This window comes from Callionymus lyra, chromosome 18 (assembly GCF_982586985.1).
Source record: "Callionymus lyra chromosome 18, fCalLyr1.hap1.1, whole genome shotgun sequence".
Lineage (NCBI taxonomy): Eukaryota > Metazoa > Chordata > Actinopteri > Syngnathiformes > Callionymidae > Callionymus > Callionymus lyra.
In genome coordinates, this window is record NC_141835.1 from 23,253,347 (window position 1) to 23,273,511 (window position 20,165).

General features: G+C 39.0%; 1 protein-coding gene across 3 annotated transcripts in view; it reads right to left on the reverse strand.

Moving 5' to 3' along the window:
* nrxn3a (neurexin 3a) overlaps positions 1-20,165 on the reverse strand; it is a 73,957-nt gene that overhangs the window by 16,068 nt on the left and 37,724 nt on the right. For all 3 annotated transcript variants that reach the window (XM_087780076.1, XM_087780077.1, XM_087780075.1), the window contains 11 exons: positions 12,396-12,689; positions 12,168-12,315; positions 11,340-11,723; positions 8,639-8,842; positions 7,225-7,251; positions 6,059-6,178; positions 5,708-5,828; positions 5,072-5,332; positions 4,440-4,630; positions 3,708-3,881; positions 1,350-1,469 (listed from right to left, as the gene is read on the reverse strand). In XM_087780076.1, the coding sequence (XP_087636202.1) occupies positions 1,350-1,469; positions 3,708-3,881; positions 4,440-4,630; positions 5,072-5,332; positions 5,708-5,828; positions 6,059-6,178; positions 7,225-7,251; positions 8,639-8,842; positions 11,340-11,723; positions 12,168-12,315; positions 12,396-12,689 (2,044 nt within the window). The remainder of the gene's footprint in view (positions 1-1,349; positions 1,470-3,707; positions 3,882-4,439; positions 4,631-5,071; positions 5,333-5,707; positions 5,829-6,058; positions 6,179-7,224; positions 7,252-8,638; positions 8,843-11,339; positions 11,724-12,167; positions 12,316-12,395; positions 12,690-20,165) is intronic.

A 20,165-nucleotide genomic window follows, 5' to 3' on the forward strand; every position in this document is an offset into this window, starting at 1 on the left:
AACATACTTTAAACCAGTGAATCGGATGATTATTGGCAGCGTCTTCCTCTTCAGTGTTGTACTCTTGAGTGAAGCTTATTTTAGGTTACAGTTTTACATTTCTCTAAATTGACTTGCTTTGCTCTCAGTTTTTCTGGTGTTGATGTGTGTTTGTGTGTGTGTGTATGACTTACTGTCAACAAAAAACACATTCCGGGTGTCTTTTGTTGACAGTAAGCTGCATGAAAAGCAGAAAGCATAAAATGCAGCTGGTGGTTGTTGAAAATATTCTAGACATTACATTTACATTTCACTGCCTATATCAATAAATGAAGTAGTCAAAACTAGTGGTGTGAACTTAGACAATCTTCTTCCTTCAAATGTTCTATTAAACAAGATTTAGCTAGTGGTTTTCCCACATCTGTGTTTATTCGCGTCGCCATCCTTTGCCGCTGTCCAGTGCTGATCTCCTTGACCCACTGAGATTAAAGCATATTATTAAAAACTAAAGGAAAAGCTTTCCTTTGCACCAGGACACTAGAGACACTTACTACCCACAACAGACACCAAGACACCAAAATGAAAATGAAATATGAAAACTGTGTGCTACCATGTAAATAACCAAGCCAGGAAGAAATGGTGAAAGTGCAACCTTTTGTAATGCAACTACCAGGGTTGCTTTCTCCAGTGCCTCAAAATCATAACCAGAGACGACACTGGTTGGCTTTTTCTTTTCCTTTTGAGGTTATTGGCCTCCACAGATAGACAGGATGTGACGAATACGACACAAACCAAGATTACAAGTGAGTGCATCATTGCAAATATAGTTCATACTTGTTCTACAAACGAAAAGGGTTGTCAGTATTCATGATTATTATTTGAAACTAAAAGTATTTTAAATAAGTAAAATAAATATAAGATGAAGAAATTAAATTAAAAAAAAAAAACAGCCAGGTCGGCAGCGCCCTCCATTGGCCAACAGCAACAAACAAACAACCCCAGAGTGCTCACTCCATAAACAAAGCAGACCGAATTCAAACAAGTACACTGTTATAACTTTTAAGATGAAGAAGAACGCACACTTAGAGCTCCTCCAAGTTGTGGTTTTTGGTCGTTGTAACAGTTATTTCCTTTTGAAATGAGAATGGTAATGGAGTATTTTTAAATAAAGAACTTTGCTAGTTAGGCCTGTATTAATTAAGACGAAATTGGGTCACTTTTTAAATATTTAAATATTTAAGGCCTAATATATAAAAACAAATATCGGGCATACGACTTGCCTCCTGGTAACCCTGATTCCAAGAAGTAATGAAAGTGGGTTTTGTGGTTGAAAATCTTCACTGTTAAAGATTCAAGTGAATGTCACTCACGGTCGTTGCACTGGGTGCCGGTGTATGACGTCATGGAACAGTCACAAGTGTAGTTCTCCCACTGTTGGATACAGATGCCCATGTTGGCGCAGGAGTCCTCCTGACAGGTGGTGCTGGGACCTAAACACAGACCAGCACACTTCAAGACCCGAGCCCTGTTTCGATCCGTCACTGAGTCATTGACCAAATCTCCTCTTTGTTTTATAGCTGGGATGACAACTCGTTCAGTTGTGGAGTTCTTTATAATAGAAATGATAAACCTTGGCGTGTTTACCACAGCAGAGACAAACAAAAAAAAGTAAATAACTTTTTTAAATGTAACGGTTGAGGATGCTTGTGAAATATTGCACTATGAACTTTATCATCGTCGCATAAAACAAAATGATCTAAAAATGCACATTTGTGAGACTTGCCTGAGTACATTTTTTGCTGAAACTCTTAAACTTGATGTATTTATATATTTTTTTATCCATTTTTTTTGTTTAAAGACATGACGTGATGTCAAAATACAGGCTCATACTTATAGAGTGGGAACGCCATCTAGTGTTTATTGTGACAATGACAACTGAACGTTGACGATCAGGGTCCTGTATTCTTTTGCCAACAGGTCAAAGCATCACGAATGGACAAGAGAATGGTGTTTGTATAAATGAGCTGATGACGTAAAATAACATAATAAATACATGAAAATAAATAAACAGACCAAAAAAAATGCAGTCATGGATATGATACAATACCAACAAATAGTGATTGATGATTTTATTTTGAAAATAAACCAAGAGAAAATTTCCTGCTGTACATAGAACGAAATGAACATGTTCACATATATGTAGTGCACACCATGGTATTAAAATGACACAAATTCATTAGTCAAACATGGCTGTCCTTACGGTCCACTGCATGACTAGCTGACGAGTATGGCAGGCAGAGTTAAGTACACAACAATGATCACAGAGAAGGACTTCCATGCAAAAAAAGACAAGAAGCAAGCTCAGTCCAGGCTGACGATGATTCAAAGAGAAAAAAAAATCACAGGAAGATGGAAACATTTTGTCCACAGTTTTGTTTTTTCTTGATCGAAAATGTTTCCTGAGCACGATTTAATGCCGCAAGGTGAGAAAAATAACAAAAACAAATAACAAAGATGATAATGTTTGGCAATTCGGCAGGTACTTGAGTCTCTTAGTCACATTGAGCACAGTACAGTAAGAAACATTCAATCCAGTCAGTGTCTATTGTTTAACACGGAATAAAATGAACAGTATACACAGCGATGATTGAGGAAAGTGTCCAGTTTTTATCTGTTGTTAAACTGTATTGAACACTTAAAGCTAAGCTACACTTCCATTGTTCCAATTGTTTGTTTCCCCCATTACTATCAGACATTAGTATTTATACATTATAGACTGTTTTGGCCGTTTTGGTCTTAAAGATTACCCAGTTTGGGCTAAAGCAGCTAGTCAATTTACCTAATTTAGTTTTATTACCTTTTAAAATGTCTCATTTCCATTAAACAAACATCGTTAGCATGCTAACGTTCACCACTTTGACTACTATTGATGTTCTGATTTAGGCTGAGATTTAAGAAAATATATATGTACAGCAGAATATATAAATATTAATTTATCTTGACTATCGCCATTATTTGTCAAGTTTTTACAAAATTGATTTACTAGTACAGCATGTGAAGGCATTTAAGGGAACATTCTGGCAAATCTGTAAGAAAAATAAATAATTTATTATCCAAATATTCATCTTTTAATTATAGAGCTACAATCTCAAGTAATAAGATGTAAAGCTAGAAACTCTTTGTGCAATTGTTCAAGTTTCAAATGTATTATGTTGTTATCTGTTCATCACAAATGGATCATGATCATGAATGTAAGAATAACCTACAAAACCCCAGACCTGTTCATGCAAACAGTTTAGCGGAGAGAGTAATTTAGTTAAAGTATAACTATCTTCAATTGTTTTGGAGTCAGTTATATCAACTCCGATTGGTATTCTTTCCTCTTGACATTTATATCAGCAACAATGTTGGCGACAGGGAGACATTGTACACTTCTTATGTTAGCCTTGACCCAGCAAGAGAGAACCGGCTCCGGTTATAATAACATATCATTTTAAAATCATTTAAAAATTAGCACCAGGCAGTACTGACTAATGCAGAACCAGAGGATTGGGCTCTGCTTGTCTTATACTAACAATGTGTGAACGAGGTAACCAGAACAGTCAACAGAACTGCAGGACCTTGGAATTGATGTAGAGGAGTGTAGCTACTGTTAGCATTCAGCAGGAAGAACGGGCTGCTGGAGTTTGTGCTGTAGAAATCGACGTCGGAACGAAGCGATGGTGTACCTTCACATCCACGCTCAATCTGCCCACTACGAAACAAGGCATCACTTAGGAGGTCTGGCAGACGCCCATTTAGGTCTACTGAAGCCAGGCAGCCCTGAAATCCCTCTCGAGAAGCCACCAACTTTGGGAGATTTCCATACATTCCTGGTCCCAGTCCTGCGATGAATAGGTCACCTGCAGAAACCACAAAACAAGTGGCTGGATAAAGAAATGCTGACGTTTGATTCTTTGAGACCAAATGGCACAACATAGGTGAGAAATCTGAACCCCCAACCACCTTCCTGAGAGTGCCCCCACAAGAAAGTAAGAAAATGTTACTTTTGCCTTTTTGACACACAACAAGAGGAAAGACATTAACTCTGCAGGTGTTTAAGGAATAAACTAAAGGGGATATTTGACAAAACCAGATTCCTGTCACTTCAAGCCTGTAAACACCCCAAATCAGGAGCTGATTCGTTAACCTTCCACACATAAGATCATGTGTACTTGTAACATCTCACCTGACAGTGGGGAACTTTTGAGGTTCCCTCAAGAAGTTAATCGCCCTGGTGGGTTTCTAATCTCCCACACACACATTGACTAGCACATCCCAATAGTTTTCTGCCTGAATGAGAGGTTAAAAGTCTTCCAAAAACTCTACTCTAGTATGAATTTTGAGCTTGGGGTGATTCTAGGATAATGAAAAATCGCAGTCATAGAAAGTGGCAACATTGTGAATAGAAGTTTTTATACCCTTTAAGTCCAGGTTTTTGGCTCCGTTGATGCTCTGGCTGGTGGTGGTTGCATCCACTTTCAGTGTGTGAGTGTTGCTGTTGTCTCGAGTGATGGCCACGTTGTGCCACTGATTGTCGTTCAGAGCTTTCACGCTTTTTCCCTTAATCAGGTTCGGCCCATTCCCAAGGTCGAACACATAATGGATGTACCTGCAAATGACACGAGACATTTTTATCTGAATGTATAACTCTTGTTTATCTTTATTATTTCTCTTCAGAATTTTATGGTAAAAATGTTTCCCAGGACATAACATACACATACAGTTAGTGAAGGTGTATTAATCTGTGTATACAGGGTATTACATGTATTCTCTGAATTGATATAGTCAAAACGTTTTTCAATGTACTAAACGTATGAAAACACTTCACATCATTAATTTTGATAAAACTGTACATTAGCAGCTTTACACCAGTAGTGGGCAGTAATACCCAGCTCAACAATATCCAATGACTAAGTAAGTAAGTAAGTAATTTGTATTTATTGAGCGCTTTTCAAGACCAGGGTCACAAAGTGCTTAAACAATCAAAACAATACTCAATAAAATACACAGCATTTTTATCCATCCATCCATCTATCTATCTACAACTGACCCTTTGACCAGCTCCACAGTGATGAAATCGTTCCCGTCTCCAGAATTGAAGATTATAAAGCCATCAGGAGAGGTGGTCTTGAACTGGAAGAAGAGGTGCATGGAGGCATAGGCCTGCAGGGTTGCCAGGCTCAGATAGCTGCTCTTGGACTTGAACGTGACCGGGTCGGCAATGATTGAGCGGACGCCGAAGCGGGCGTTGAGCTCGCAATAATCAATGTCGCCATTCTTGCACAAGTCAATGTAGAGCATTCCGTTAAATCTGTAAACAATAGAAAGGGATGACTAAAACCTTCATAGATGAGTGAGGGGATTAGAAAACATCTCAGAAACGCTGGCACTGGCTTTTTATTGTTGGGGGGTCATGAGATACGAAAACATATTTTCAGAGAACTTTTAATCATCTAGACATGCTGAGAGATGAAAAAGAACATTAAAGGTCAAACTCATCATACATACCAGAGCAGAAACACACTTTTATGTGTCTTATGTCCATGGAAGGGACGGAAATATTTTCATTATTTAAAACAGAACAGTCATATGTCTACTAGTGTTTATCTTGTATTAAACATAAATGACACCAGGCTCTGCTTTCATAGTGCTGCATTACTGTAACAAGTTCAACACCAAAGTTCACCTGAGACTTTGCAGATGTCCGATGAAACTGGATGGGATACTGGACAGAAACTTCTTCTCTGTCATGATGCCAGTCTCAATGTTTTGGAACTCCAGCCTGGTGTGGTCGCCCACCATTTGTCCTGAAGATTGGGAGGGTGAAGGGGATGGGTTGAAAAGAAAGACACAAAAAAAACGAAAAAGAAAAGAGACCACTGTCTGACACTAACACAAAAGGGCTGATTTAAGGAGGAAATCGCATTCTCAGTATTAGATGATGCAGGCTAACACAACTGAATAGCTCTAGAAGACTTTTCTAAGTCAAAGATTTTCACAGAAACATTCTCTCAGACATGCACCCAGGGTCAAGTACCTTCTGCTACATCAACATCAACGATTAGCTTGTAGGTTTTGCCTCGGCGCACCACCCGCACCGTGTGCCATTCATTATCATTGAGCTTTTGACCGGCATACAGCATCTCTGGTCCCTTGCCTGAGAACAGTGGTGACAAAGTTACAAACATCCTGACTCTCAAACCAAACCTGTGTTCTCTTGTGCCTCTGATTTGTTTGTACTTGAAAACATCTTTCTTAGACAATTTGCTTACAATCTTGAACATAGGTTTGGTTCGTGGAGTGAAAATATAAAAACAAATATGCTGTCAAAGTTTACATTAGAGCAGATTCTCCTCCTGAAAAAACCCAGTATCTATATTTGCTCTCTTGATAGCAGCTGACACTGCTACAAACATTACTATAGAATTGATGCTAGTTCCAACACATAGCATTAATGTTAACACCTGAATTTGTTGTATATTCTGAAATTCATAATTTTGTTTAATCCCTTTAAAAGTATATCAAATAACATGATGACCACCTGAATAGACTTGTAATGCCTAACTCAACCACACAACTCTCAAAAGCCACTTCTACTACGCAACTTCCCCAAGGTTAATTGTGGTCACATTATTTTTATTGTGTTGCCTCTGCCTCAAGCAATTATTTTGATAAATAAAAGATCAAATCTTTTTAGTTTTGCTTTTTAACATGACAGGTTTTATATGATGATTTCAATATATTTGGGAATAATCACATTTGCCATCTATATCGGCCCTCTAGCAAACATCAGGTCACATGCTTGGTGACTCTGACATAACAGAAAAGTAGTTCATATTTTGCATGATGTATTGTTGTTTTAAGCTCAGAGATTGTGTCACTAGTTGTCCCTCTAATTGTGTTGTTACATTGGACTAAAGCTAATTAAAGAGTGCAACATTTCAAATATCACTGCCAGAGTGTGTTGAAAATCTGAATTAAATCGTGTTGGTTTGGTAGTCTAAAGAAATACAGCTGAGCAGTCTACGGTGAGAAATTATTTAACTGTTTGTTTTTTAGACACTATCGTATTGTTCACTTTTGTGGCTTCTTCTGGAGTGACAGTGCGGGACACAGAACCTTTTAGTGTCAGAGAAAGAGACTGGGCATAATCAACATACAGTAGAACAAAGAAGGCAAAATGAAACTTGAGTGTTAACTTACTGGAGTTACAGTTTATCCTGATACAGTCTAGATGGGGAAGAATAAATGACAGATGAAATTGCATCCTTCAAGGTTACTGCTGCAGACATCCAAAAACATAACATCCACCCTTCCGGGGACGCACACATGTACGACAGCAGCCATTATCATGTTCTTGTATCATTTAAGGAACATTAAGATGAAATGAAAGTCAGTTTACAATTGATGAAGTCATGCCTGGTCTGTATGTTTATTTAGCTTATTCAAGAGCTTGCTTTCTATTTGGAGGAGAATATACACTGTAAAATGGCCACCAAGTACCAGCTACATGAGAGTTCCAACCTGTCACACGAGTCATTTGAAGATGTTTGGAGGTGATAAAAAGTGCAAATTTTGAAGGAACTTTTGAAGAGCAATACGACTTGATTTAGCTTTTTGTTTTTGTGTGAAAAACTGAGGGTTGGTCTTCATGTGGCTGGTGGGTTCATGTGTCGTCAACCGCAACAGAAAAGTGGTAGCAAACAGCCACGATCCAATCAGCACCAGTACCATACAGAGGCCTCGGAACCCCAACAACAGATCAGATGTCACTCCTGTTTAATTATCATTACAAACATCTATATAGTTGTATATAGATATTTATATAAAGAACCGTGTACCTATGGGTGACACAATAATCATATATATATATATATATATATATATATATATATATATATATATATATATATATATATATATATATGATTAACTAGTGTAAAATTACGGTAAATAAAATATTCCCCAAATATAATAGTTTGAAAGTGTTTGGGGTTGCAGCCAGCTGCAGGTATTGCTGGGCTCTGTTCTCGGGCTGTTCGCTTGACGGGCCGCAGGCTTAAGGCCTTTGAAGGGGTGAATACCATCTTTTGACCAATAATGAAGGGAATGGAAAAGACAGATAAATGGTAGAAGAGAAGTTCTACAATCCATTAATTAAGACAATCAAAGCCAGGTGAAGGTGGCAAAGTTAAGAGGTGAGCAGTTGTTATCGTAGCGTGAGTCTATGCCTCTGAGAAAGTCTCAGAACTTTTACTCAAGACTTGTTTACATTTTTTGAACTTTTCATGAAAAGTCAGTGACTAATCAAACCATAGTTGATATGAAAATGTGACTTTCTTAGAAGCTTTAGATAGTGACATGGGCTCGACTATTCCAGAGATGAGCCAAACACTGAAACACCATGATGGTAGAACCTGAGGCATCATCCATGACAGAGTTAGAGTAGCTCCATAGTTACCTGTGCAGACTGACACCCATGCAAACAAGATTCTCTTATCTACAGCGGATGAGCAGACGAGCAATGACGGACATTCACACAGAAATAGAAACACCGGGGGAGAAAGGACCTTCTCTCAGGAGTGTTGGCACTCATGATGGTGAGGGGATACAATACCTAAGTTGACTGTTAGTTTGACTCGACTGCCGTCCAGCTCCAGCCGGAGAGTGTCGGCTGAGTTACTGGAAGTGGTGGCCATGAGAAGGCCATAGGCTCTCTGCGAGCGGAAACGGAGGGAAACATCCTCAGCTTCAGTGTGCATGACAGCCGGCATCACCACCTTCATGTACATGCTGCCATCGTAGGAGAGGATGGAGGCCTCTGGCAGACAAAAAAGGTTCAAACGATTAAATATACATGAGAACTGATGACAGAAATATAATAAAAGGTATTAGGAGTTTTTTTTCAAAGTAGTAATTATATTTCTTTTTACTTACTTTTTTTTTAGATCACAGGTGGACAAATACATTTTCTAAGGGGCCACATAGTTAACTTTGACATTTGACACAAAAAAATTAAATAAAATGGTCACGTAACATGAATGAAATAAGAAAAAATAAAATGCAAAATATATTTTGAAAATGTGTTAATAGAGTAAGTAATAAGTAATAAGTAAGTAATATTTGTATAGCACTTTATCTGATCCTGAAAGAAACTGGCACGCGGGGACGCATAAATATTGTCACAGGGCAGCGTGTGGCTTCCGAGTCTGTCATTGGCTGTCTGAGATACATTTGGTCACTAATACATGCATTCTCAATTACAAACAGTAAAGGAGTCATTTTTAGGATTCTGCTATAATAATTTTAATCAACATTCAGTCAGCTACTGCACTAAGGCAGGACTGGTAGATCTGTGTTTAATAATAATTAACAGACATACGCTAATTGCGTGACACTGCACTTCAAATATGAAAGCTAATAACATTGAAAAATGTCTGATGAATTTACCACAATCTGGACTCTGTAATTCTGGAGGTATAAATTAATAAAGTATCCTTTGTGGGAGATTTCGAAAAGGTGAAAAGGTACAGGTAATATCAAAGTGACCCACTGATGCTATGAAAATCACCTCTCTACAAACGTCTGAATTAGATTCAGCAGGAAGTAATTAGGAGGTAGTGGGAGAGGGAGAAAAGCGAGATGTTATCTCATGGTTTCTACATGATATATAAAAAAGCACAAAAGGCAATTTGGGAACAGCTGATGATGTGTTATAACTTAATTGTATTTTTTCGCTTAGGTTAGACAACTGGTCTTCTCTATTTTACCCTTAATAGCATGATATAAAGGAGTCCACGCTGAACAACATCTTACTACTCATTATTAACAGAAAATAAAGAAGTAATTAAAAATGAACTGTGATATAAGTGTAAGTATCATGAGAAAAATAATTCACTATTTAATACTTTGCCTAATAAAGGATATCAATAGCATCCATAGTACAATTACTCAAATTACTTACTTACCTTAATTGTAATTGTACAGTAGTTAGTTGTAAAACCCTTTTTGATGTTATAACTGTCTAATACATGACTTAAGTATGAATACGCTGCTACTTTAGAATAGGGAATTTATTCACAATTACGAATACCTTTTTTGGAATAATTCAGATACTATATATACTAATATATTTTTCCTTTAAAAGAGACGGTATTATTAATAGTGAATTATTCATAACAAAAGAATGGGGAACTCATATTAACTATTAATAAGTGACTTATATCTGTATTAACAGGAAATTCACTACTTGTTAACCATATGTTTAATACTGCCATATGCTAATTACCAAAGAGTCCAGAAATTGTTATTAAATAATGTATGTATTTTTTGTTATTTTGCTAATGGACAGATAAAGAGAAGATAACAAGAAGATACAAAGTTGCATGGACACTGATCTCCATCCATTATTCTTCGGTTGGAGAAATCGAAAACCGTGCCAGGACAGACCAATGTTTATATTTATTTTCTGTTTCAACACTAAAATATATCTCCTTATTAGTCACCAAGTGCGGCTGGTTTGGATATAAGTGAAAAGCTTTTAGCTGGTACCTTTTCTTTCATGGCTGCATACTAGAAGGTGGAAACCGTCTGCAGCACTCGCACAGTTTACCCTCTTAAGGGCAGCCAATTCCCAGTTCAGACAGTCTTTAATCAGTGAAGTTGTTTCAAACACCTCATGGCAGCAGAGAAAAAGCAGACCATAATTTCTCCTCCTGGGGATAAAGAGTGCTGCCGTTGATCAAGCGGCAGAGCAGCAAATCGCTGAGAGCAGGAAATCTATCAAGTTGTCTCAGTGATTGAGTGTCACCTGAATGTCCCTCAACTCTTCTTTACTTATGTCATTAAAAGTAACTGACCAAAGCAGGAACTGCGTCTGCAGTAGCTGCCTATATTTAGAAGTTTCACTTCATGTTATATTTAAAGCTTTAAAAAATGTAGTTTTTATACTTGGGAGATATACTTTTAAATTTATACAGGTCATTTTCCTTTTCAGCTCAAAGAAGAAATTCTAAAAAAGGTTGTTCCTTTAGAGTTTTGGGGTAAATTTTACGGTATCCCGAGATATGATTCAACCCAATAATCCAATTTTAGAATAGTTGTCTTGTTTTATTAAATTCATTTGCTTTTTTCTTCTATATGAATTATATTATTATAATGTATGTATTATATATTGCAATAAAATCTAAAACATAAGTAAGATAGAGTACATTATACATTAAAAAAGAAGGAAGTAGTGAAATACAAATCAGGAGAATGAGGAGATTCAAGTAAGTATTTAAGGCATCTTGCGAATCCTTTTATGAACACAGGATTACCTCTCTCACAGGTCCGTGACCAGTAGCCGGTGCCAGTGCAGTCACAGATGAAGCGGTTCCAGCCCTCCTTGCAGACGCCTCGGTTCTTGCACGGGTAACTCTCACACTGTTTGCCCGGCTGTTTGTTGCACGACGGTTTGATTCCAGCGCCGTTCTGGTTCTCTGCGATCTGACGGATGTCTTTGCTGCGTCCATCGATGAAGAGGTCTCGTATGCAGCCGACGTAGCCGTAATTCAGCATGGCCGTCCACAGCTCGGTGGGCAGGATGAGGTTAGTCCGGTCACTGGGCAACCCTCCAAGGTACATGTCTCCCTCCAGGTCCAGGATCTCGCTCTCACCGCTCGCTGTGAAAGGAGTTCTCCTGCTGTTCACCGAGATGGTACCTGTGGATTGACAGCTGAGTCATCTTCAGCTATCTAGCTGCTAATCATTATACATTCTCCTGCCCAGCATTCATTTATCCATTGATTCATGAAACATACAGTACATTCATCAATGACAGTGACTATCCTTCATCCATCCACCATCGATTATCCAACAACAACATATGTTCATCTATGTATATTACATCCATTCATGCAACTGTATTTTTCTTCAGCAAATAATGCCATCGATGCATCATTCTTATAACTGTTCATTTTTTCACTCATACCCTTAACCAATTGTGCTATACGTGCTAGTGTCTATAGTTCAACTGATCATTCTTCAACTATCCATTTATCCCCAACCATCCAGTGTAATACTTGGTGTTTATTTCATTCCACCGAATGACTTTCATCTATTTAAACCCACATTTCTCATTTTTCTACATACAATGCAAGACTGACCTGATCGTCCGTCCCGTTGGATGTCCACGTGATACCAGGCACCATCATTGACCTTTGTTTGTGTGGCTTTTACTTTAATTGTTCCTGAGCCCATGTCCAACAACAAGTACAAGCTTCCATCAAGCAGCTCCACAGCAAAGAAATCCACCTGATGTTGTACAAATATTTTTCGACAGAACTGTTAGACTTCACTCACGCTTCCTCCGGTCTAAATCTTCACAGACTTACCTTGGTGTTCTTCTGGCTCCGGCTTGCGTCTTTCCGCTCCTGAGGCTTGCCATGCGTGAACAGAATAAGGCCGTTAGGCTCTGTCGTCCGAAAATCAAATGAAATGGATCCCATCCTTTTGGTGTTCCACTTGGGTAAGCTGATAAATGCCTCTGGGGTCTCAAAGGAGATGGGGTCCAGTGTTGCTACGTTCTCACACTTGTAGGACACCTCGCCCTGTATCTTCATTTTAGGATCCACAATCCGGGCTAAGCGGGACAATTCCAGACGTATGTCGTTGTTCTTATACACAACCTGGAACAAGTATGAAAGAGCAGTGAATTAATACATTGTTGTTGCCAACTTTCAACACACCAGGACCTCCTTATCATTTGAATCAGCGAAATCTTATTTTGATGCAATGATAATCTCACATTTTTCGTACTTCTTGACATCAATGTCCCAAACAAAACCTACATTTTCTAAACTCGCTTAGATCTTTGCATAATCAGGCCTTAAAAATTCTTGATCAAAAACCTTGGCGTTACCACCATTGCAACATACTTGAAAAACATCAAATCTTGAGCTTTGACAAGTTGATAAGGTTCTCCACAATCCATCTGATACATAAAATCCTGCATGATGCTGCCCCTCCTCCCCTAAAGACCTATGTTCAGCCACGCTCTCAATTAACAAGCAGAGCTTTAAGGTCAGTGTCCAGGGGCGACTGCAATGTTCCCAAAAGAAAGTCTGCATTCTCTCAATCAGCATGTTCATACAAAGCCATCAAAAAATGGAACGGGCTCCCAGACAATCTAATGAACAAAGCAGATTTTCATCGCTTCTCACGGGCTGTCAAAGACTGGCTTTTAGACCACCAGTCCTGCTCGCACTAATAGTACCAGATAGGTATTTGGCCATCAGATGATACCCTCGTGGGTACCATCTGATGGCCATCGGATTACCAAAGAATCAGTGTAAATTTGTTATCTTGTTCGCACTTACAGTATCAACTGGGTATTTATGCTATCAGTTGGCTAACCTCGCGGGTACATCTCATAGCTTCTACACCATGAATGATGAACTTAAAACTCAAACTAAACTGTCACACTTTATTAACTTCTGCACTTAAAATTTTGCTGTTAACAAGTAGAATGCACCTATTTGTACTGCACATTATATATACATACATATATATGTGTATATGTATGTCTGCATATTTGTTGAGGACTACAGATGGAAATTAGCATTGTGCTAAATCTGGTGCAGCCATATTTATAATGTATCTGCACATTGTCCTAAAATCCAAAATAAAATAAAAAAAATTAAACTAATTGTGTCAACAAAGCATGATACTGTATCAGTGTGTCGCTAATAGAACCATTACATGGATACGATCAATTGTAATCAAATCCTAAAAAATAAATGTAAATCAATATGTGATTTTTTGATAGTCTGGAATTGGTTAAACCTTCTTGTTATTTCCAAATTTGCGGATTTAAATTTGTATTGTATATAATATTGACTGACAAAACACATAATACACACAGTTGATTGATAATAATAGTTTGAATAAAACATAGCTGCTCTCATTATTGTGTATATGTTAGTTCTTATCATAAACAATGGGGTGTTGATTGACATTAACGCTAGTAGTAGTTGGAAGTCCCTAACATTCCTCAGTGTGAGTGTGATTCACCACATACACTGCATACTGATCACTCAAATCAACCCTACGTCAGCGAGGGGGAAAGTAGAGTTGCATCTTCTTCGATCACAGCCATTCTAAATGCCTTCAATAACAAAGGCAGGATGGAGTCATATAAGGGGTGCAAATTGAAATCTACTCGTGTGGAAAATTGAATGCGTCTTTTTTTCCTCTGTGATTGTGGAAGCACAAGGAGAAACCGCCTATGTCCCATATATAATATTATATATAAATACAATGTATTAAAATAAAATACAATTGTTACCATATATTGGCATATAAATTAAAAATATAGCAAAATAAAAAAAATACCTTTAATGTAATTAAATAATATTCATGAACCGGACAACAGACAATCTCAGGAACAGGGGGGGTGTCCAGGGAAAGTGGTCATGATTCTGTCTGCATGCCTGGAATGACGTACAGCTCTTGCAGTGATGGAAGAGGGCAGCCATTCTCTGGAGGAGGTCAAGGACTACAGTGTTGAATGCAGAAGAATAGTCCACATACAGGATCCCAGCACAGGATCCAGCTTTGTCCAGGTGCTGCAGGATGTAGAGCAGGCCCAAGTTCAGAGTATCATTAACGCAGCTGTTGGCTCTGTGGGCGAACTGCAATGGATGCATGAGGGACTCCAGGACGGGCAGCACAAGATGCTCAAAACACTTGATGAAGAAAGTAAGTAAGTTAGTAAGTAAAGTAAGTAATTTTTATTTATATAGCGCTTTTCCAGACCAGGGTCACAAAGCGCTTAAACAAACAAAACAATACTCAAAAAAGTATATACACTTTAAAGATCAAGATAATACTGAGAACAACACAGGAGTTCCAGAAAATCAAGGAAAAGCCTGAACAAATAGAAACGTCTTAAGATGTTTCTTAAAGGAGGAGTCCAGACGAGAAGAAACAAACGCATGGATTACAAGCTCCAGATCATGTTCCGACAACATTTTCCTAAGTTTAGAGATTTTTCTCAGTTTCTGGTCAGTTTTCTACAGTGTCGAAACAAGAGACATGTCTTTATCAAATACAACACCCAGGTTTCTCAGGCTCAGTTTGACAGACTGACCTAAGTCACCCAAGTACTGACTCAACCCTGGAATCTTATCATCAGGAGCAATCACCAGTGTTTCAGTTTTGTCCACATTTAGCTGTAGAGTGTTTTCACTCAGCCATTGTTTGATTTCTAGCAAACAATTGACTAAGTTGTTCAGCCTTTGGGGCTCAGTTGGATCAAAAGAGCAGTAGAGCTGGATGTCATCAGCAAAAATGTGATAAGAAACATCTGGAAATCTCTAAATGATTTTACCGAGGGGAATCAAGTACAGCGAAAACAATAAAGTACCCAGAACAGAACCTTGAGGGACTCCACACAACAGATCTGCCGATTCAGACCTCATTTGATTGGCAGATACACTAAAACTGTGCCCAGAAAGGAAAGATGAGAACCATTCTAACACAGACCCAGACAGTCCCACTTCTCTCAGTCTTCTCAGCAGGATCTGGTGATCAACTGTGTCAAAGGCTGAGGACAGATCCAAAAGAACCAGAACGAAGGAATTTACCAGAGTCAGCCGACATCATGATGTCACTGGACACTTTCAATAAAGCTGTCTTCGTAGAGTGATGTTTACGGAAGCCAGACTGAAACTTCTCATGGATGTCGCTCTGATCCAGGAACAAAGACAGCTGCTCAGACACCACCTTCTCCAAGATCTTGGACAAGAAAGGGAGCTTAGAAATAGGCCTGAAATTACTGAGGTCAGTCGGGTCTAAGACTGTTTTTTTGAGCAGAGGCTCCACAATGGCATGTTTAAATGCATTGGGAAAAACCCCTGTGGAAAGGGAGAGGTTCACCATATTGGTAACCCAGGGGCCAATTACATCAAATACTTTGATAAAAAGCCTACAAGGAATGACGTCATCTGAGCAAGAGGAGGGTGTCATCTTGTTCACTAGTGCCGAAATATCACCTAAAGATACAGCAGTGAAGGAGGACCAAGAGGAGGAGAGGGGCTCAGAGACAGTAGGGGTTCCAAACAAAGGGGGAGAGATTTTCTCTTTGATCAATTTAATTTTGTCAATGAAAAATCTCAACAATGCATTGCTGTCAGCTTCACAGAAGACAGGCGTGATTTGAGGAGCAGGAGACACGAGAGAATTAATCGTGTCAAACAAAACTTTGGGGTTTTTCCTATTTGCTGCTACCAGTTTTCTGATGTAATCAGATCTAGCAGTTTCTACCATCTCATTGTAAGAAGTCATCAGATCCCTGAGGTGAAGTCTATGCACCTCAAGTTTAGTGGACTTCCAGAGACGCTCAGTCTTTCGACAAAGTCTCTTCAGACTCAGGAGATCTTCATTTGTCCAAGGGCACCTTTTTTTCTGAATTTTCAAGTTCGATTTAACAGGTGCCACTTGATCCAGTATTTCAACACAATGACCAGTGAAACAGTGAATCAAACTGTCCACGTCTGGGCAGTCATCAAAGGAAAGATGGTCAAACATAGCAGAAAAACTGTCTGCAGTATCGGCTGAGATGACACGCCTCTGAGACCTAACTTTCAAAGGCTTAGGTTCAGGGATGAAGTCCAGGTTAAACAATACAAGAGAATGATCACTCAGATGGACATCATGTACAGATACATTAGAAATGTCCAGGCCAAGAGTAAAAACTAAGTGTGTAAAATGTGGCCTTTTTGATGAGTGGGTTCAGAAACATGTTGCTCAAAATTAAAGGCTTCTGTTAAAGTTAAAAGTTCTTTAGCAGAACAAGATGTTACGTCATCAACATGAAGATTAAAGTCTCCAAGAATAAGAACAGATTCCATCTGAATAATGGAAGATAAGAAGTCACTAAAGTCTTTCAAGAACACCGCCGCAGGACCAGGCGGACGGTAGATTGACACACAATAGAAAGGTCTTGTAGAACCAACCAAGATCATCTGAGACTCAAAAGAAGTGAATTCCTGTGTCTGAATCACTTTGCAAGAACAACTCTCCCTTAAAACAGTAGCAAGACCACCCCCACGACCAGAGAGGCGAGGCTTCCCCAGAACAGCACTCCCTACTGGACAGAGTTCGTTCAGATGAATAAACTCTTCCTCTCTCTGCCAAGTCTCAGAAAGACATAATAAATCCAAATTAACTCTTGTGAAAATATCATTAAGAATAAAGGATTTATTAGTAATGGAGCGAACATTTGGAAGTCCTACGTTCAGCACCGATGACGTCACTGACGACGCCGCGTCACTGACAGGCGCGCAGAGCGGGATCTTTTGAAGCGAACAGTGGTCACGTGGGTACCAGCTGTCACTGAAGTTCAACTCGGTAGTAAAAGTCGAATTAAAGAGAGGAAATGAAAAAATCTTACCACCTTTCGTTGAGGTCTGGACAGACGGCAGCGCTGATGTGTCGTCACGCTCTTCAGCGAGAGGAACGTCGATCAAACATCGATGACGTCCAATGACGTCAGAGTTGTTCCGAGCAATCGCGACTGCGCGTCTCATCCTGACCTGTACTCCAGACCGACTCGATCGCTTGTGGAAATCGCCCGGTACCCGAGAGATCAAACGATATTCCACAGAGTCCGAGTCGATGAGAAGCGGAGCCGGAAACAAATTCACCGGACGTTGGTAACAGTCGCGGTTATAATCCTCCATCGACTCTCTGATGTTGAAAAGAGCATCACGATCATAGATTCGAGATGCTTGAGACATATCTTTAGTGATATGAGCATAATATCCGGACAAAGTCAAAGCGACAGGTCTGTAGTCCTTCAGTCCATACAGCCTTGTGTTTTTTGACAGCAGGACAATTGTTGAGGGATTTGACACATGCTGACACATGATATTAAGTAAGTAAGTAAGTAATTTGTATTTATATAGCGCTTTTCCAGACCAGGGTCAAAAAGCACTTAAACAATCGAAACAATACTCAATAAAATATATACAGTACTTTAAAGGTCAAGATAATACTGAGAACAACAAAGGAGTTCAAGAAAATCAAGGAAAAGCCTGCATAGGTCTCCAGTGAGGTGTTTAAAATGGAACCTGTTTATCTTTTCTCCCAAATAGTCATACTTAAGCTGTAAAGTGTCTGGAGAGAACTTTTTTTTACAATTTGACACTTAAGGGAAAGACACAGTAGGGTCCGGGTACCCTCCTGATCTTCTGCCTCTTGAATATTCTTTGCATGTCCTCCTCCTTGATGTTGACAACTGTTGGGACCTGAGATGAACGAGGGGGTGGGCTGATGGTTGTTTTCATTCCATCCTCACTCCCCTTTGGACTTTTCAGCCGCGGGTTGTGTGTGAGTTAAAGGATTGAGGGACCGGGCTGCGATTACCGATAATCCACCCGCAGATTTGATAGTAAATCAACTCATCCCTCCAGGTGCGCAGGAAGCCCCTGGGAAAATGCCTCTTCCTCTTTCTGGTTATTTCTTCTCAGAATTTCTCCCCACCCTTCCTTCTATTCTGGTTTCCCTTCATTGCCAGACCTACCAATCTGGACCTCAGTGATATAGGAACAACCAAGCGATCTGGACTGTTAATAATAACAGAGTGGGTGAGAAATTATATTTGCAATTTGGCAAACCTGTCTGAATCTGCTTCCTTAGTTGGGCATGTGTCACAGGCTTAATTTAATTTGGATAAAGACACAGCATGGGAAGATTCATGGAAGACCGCTACAACCACATCTGGTGTCTCATTAATAACCCCCGTACATAGCTTGACTATGTATGACATGTCTCCTAGTTGCTCCTAAGGGGATGAACGGAAATTCTATTGTTTACCTCCTCAGAATTCATTTTTTTGCACTTTGAGAGCTGGTATTTACTCCTATTCAATCCAAAGTATGGCAACATCTGAAGTAACTCAACATCATCAAAACCATCATTAATCATCAGAACCAGAGACCAGAGAATTTGCTAACGAAGCTATGCTATGCAGCATTAAAAAATGGAGGGGTGTGCTACGAAATATTAATAAATAATAAAGCCTAGGCCGAAGCCTATTAAGAAGCTTATCACGAAAAAAAAAAGGATTACCTGGAAAAATGCCACACCACGACTGCTATTAGACCGGGCCCACCGCACGCTACGTGGTAAACCCAAACACTATGACCCTCCTTGCCCAGTTATTAAGAAAATCTCTGCCTCTTGTGTTAAACAAGAGGAGGGTTGATATTTTCCCAGATTTCACACAAGCAGTGGAAGAACAACCAGCACCTTTCACCGCTGTGAAACGAGAGCTTCAAGACTGATGTAGGGTTTGGTCTTCGATACCTAGTGATTCTCCACATAATTCTTCCACGGTCAGGCAATACAAGTTTTCTAATCAGTCTATTTCATCCCCAAAGCTACACACAAGTAAGTTTAGATCCACTGATGAAGGTTTATTTTCGTTTTGTTAGATGGCTTAAGTGGGCATCAACCCTTTTACAGGATGCTTCTACCTGGAAGGGTGGCTGTGCTGTTTAATTTAATTATTTTATGTTGGGATGGGGAATGGTACACTTTCATTGGTTTGTTCTTAGCTCTTGTGACAAAAAAGAATTGACTATCAAAAACATATTGTGGGTAATGGACAATTATGAGTTGACATTATGTTCACCTTAAGCAACAATATTAAGTTCAGAAGCCTGAATTGTAAGGGCCTAAACAATCCAATCCAGCTTGCTGTGTTAACCCATCTTGATAGATCATCCTCAGCTCCAACCACTCGATCAAAATCAACCAAGATAATCTATCACTTCATGGAAGAATTTGGAATGGTTGACCCTTTGTGAACTTTAAACCTGTTCAAAGAACATAATTTTCCCCAGCTGTTCAGCATACTTACACTTACTTAAAGATTTATAAAGTACATAAACGGCTCTTAAATTTGATCTCAGAACGCAAATATGATCCTATTATTGTATCTGATATATATAGATACATTTGTATCTATGAATATATACTTCAGAAAAATTAAATCATTACTTGCTCTTAGAAAAATAATTTGTCTTACGATTTGTATCTTAACAGAACCCCCGATTTGTTACCTTCTTTACTATTCTTTAATATGAAAGCTTTTATTC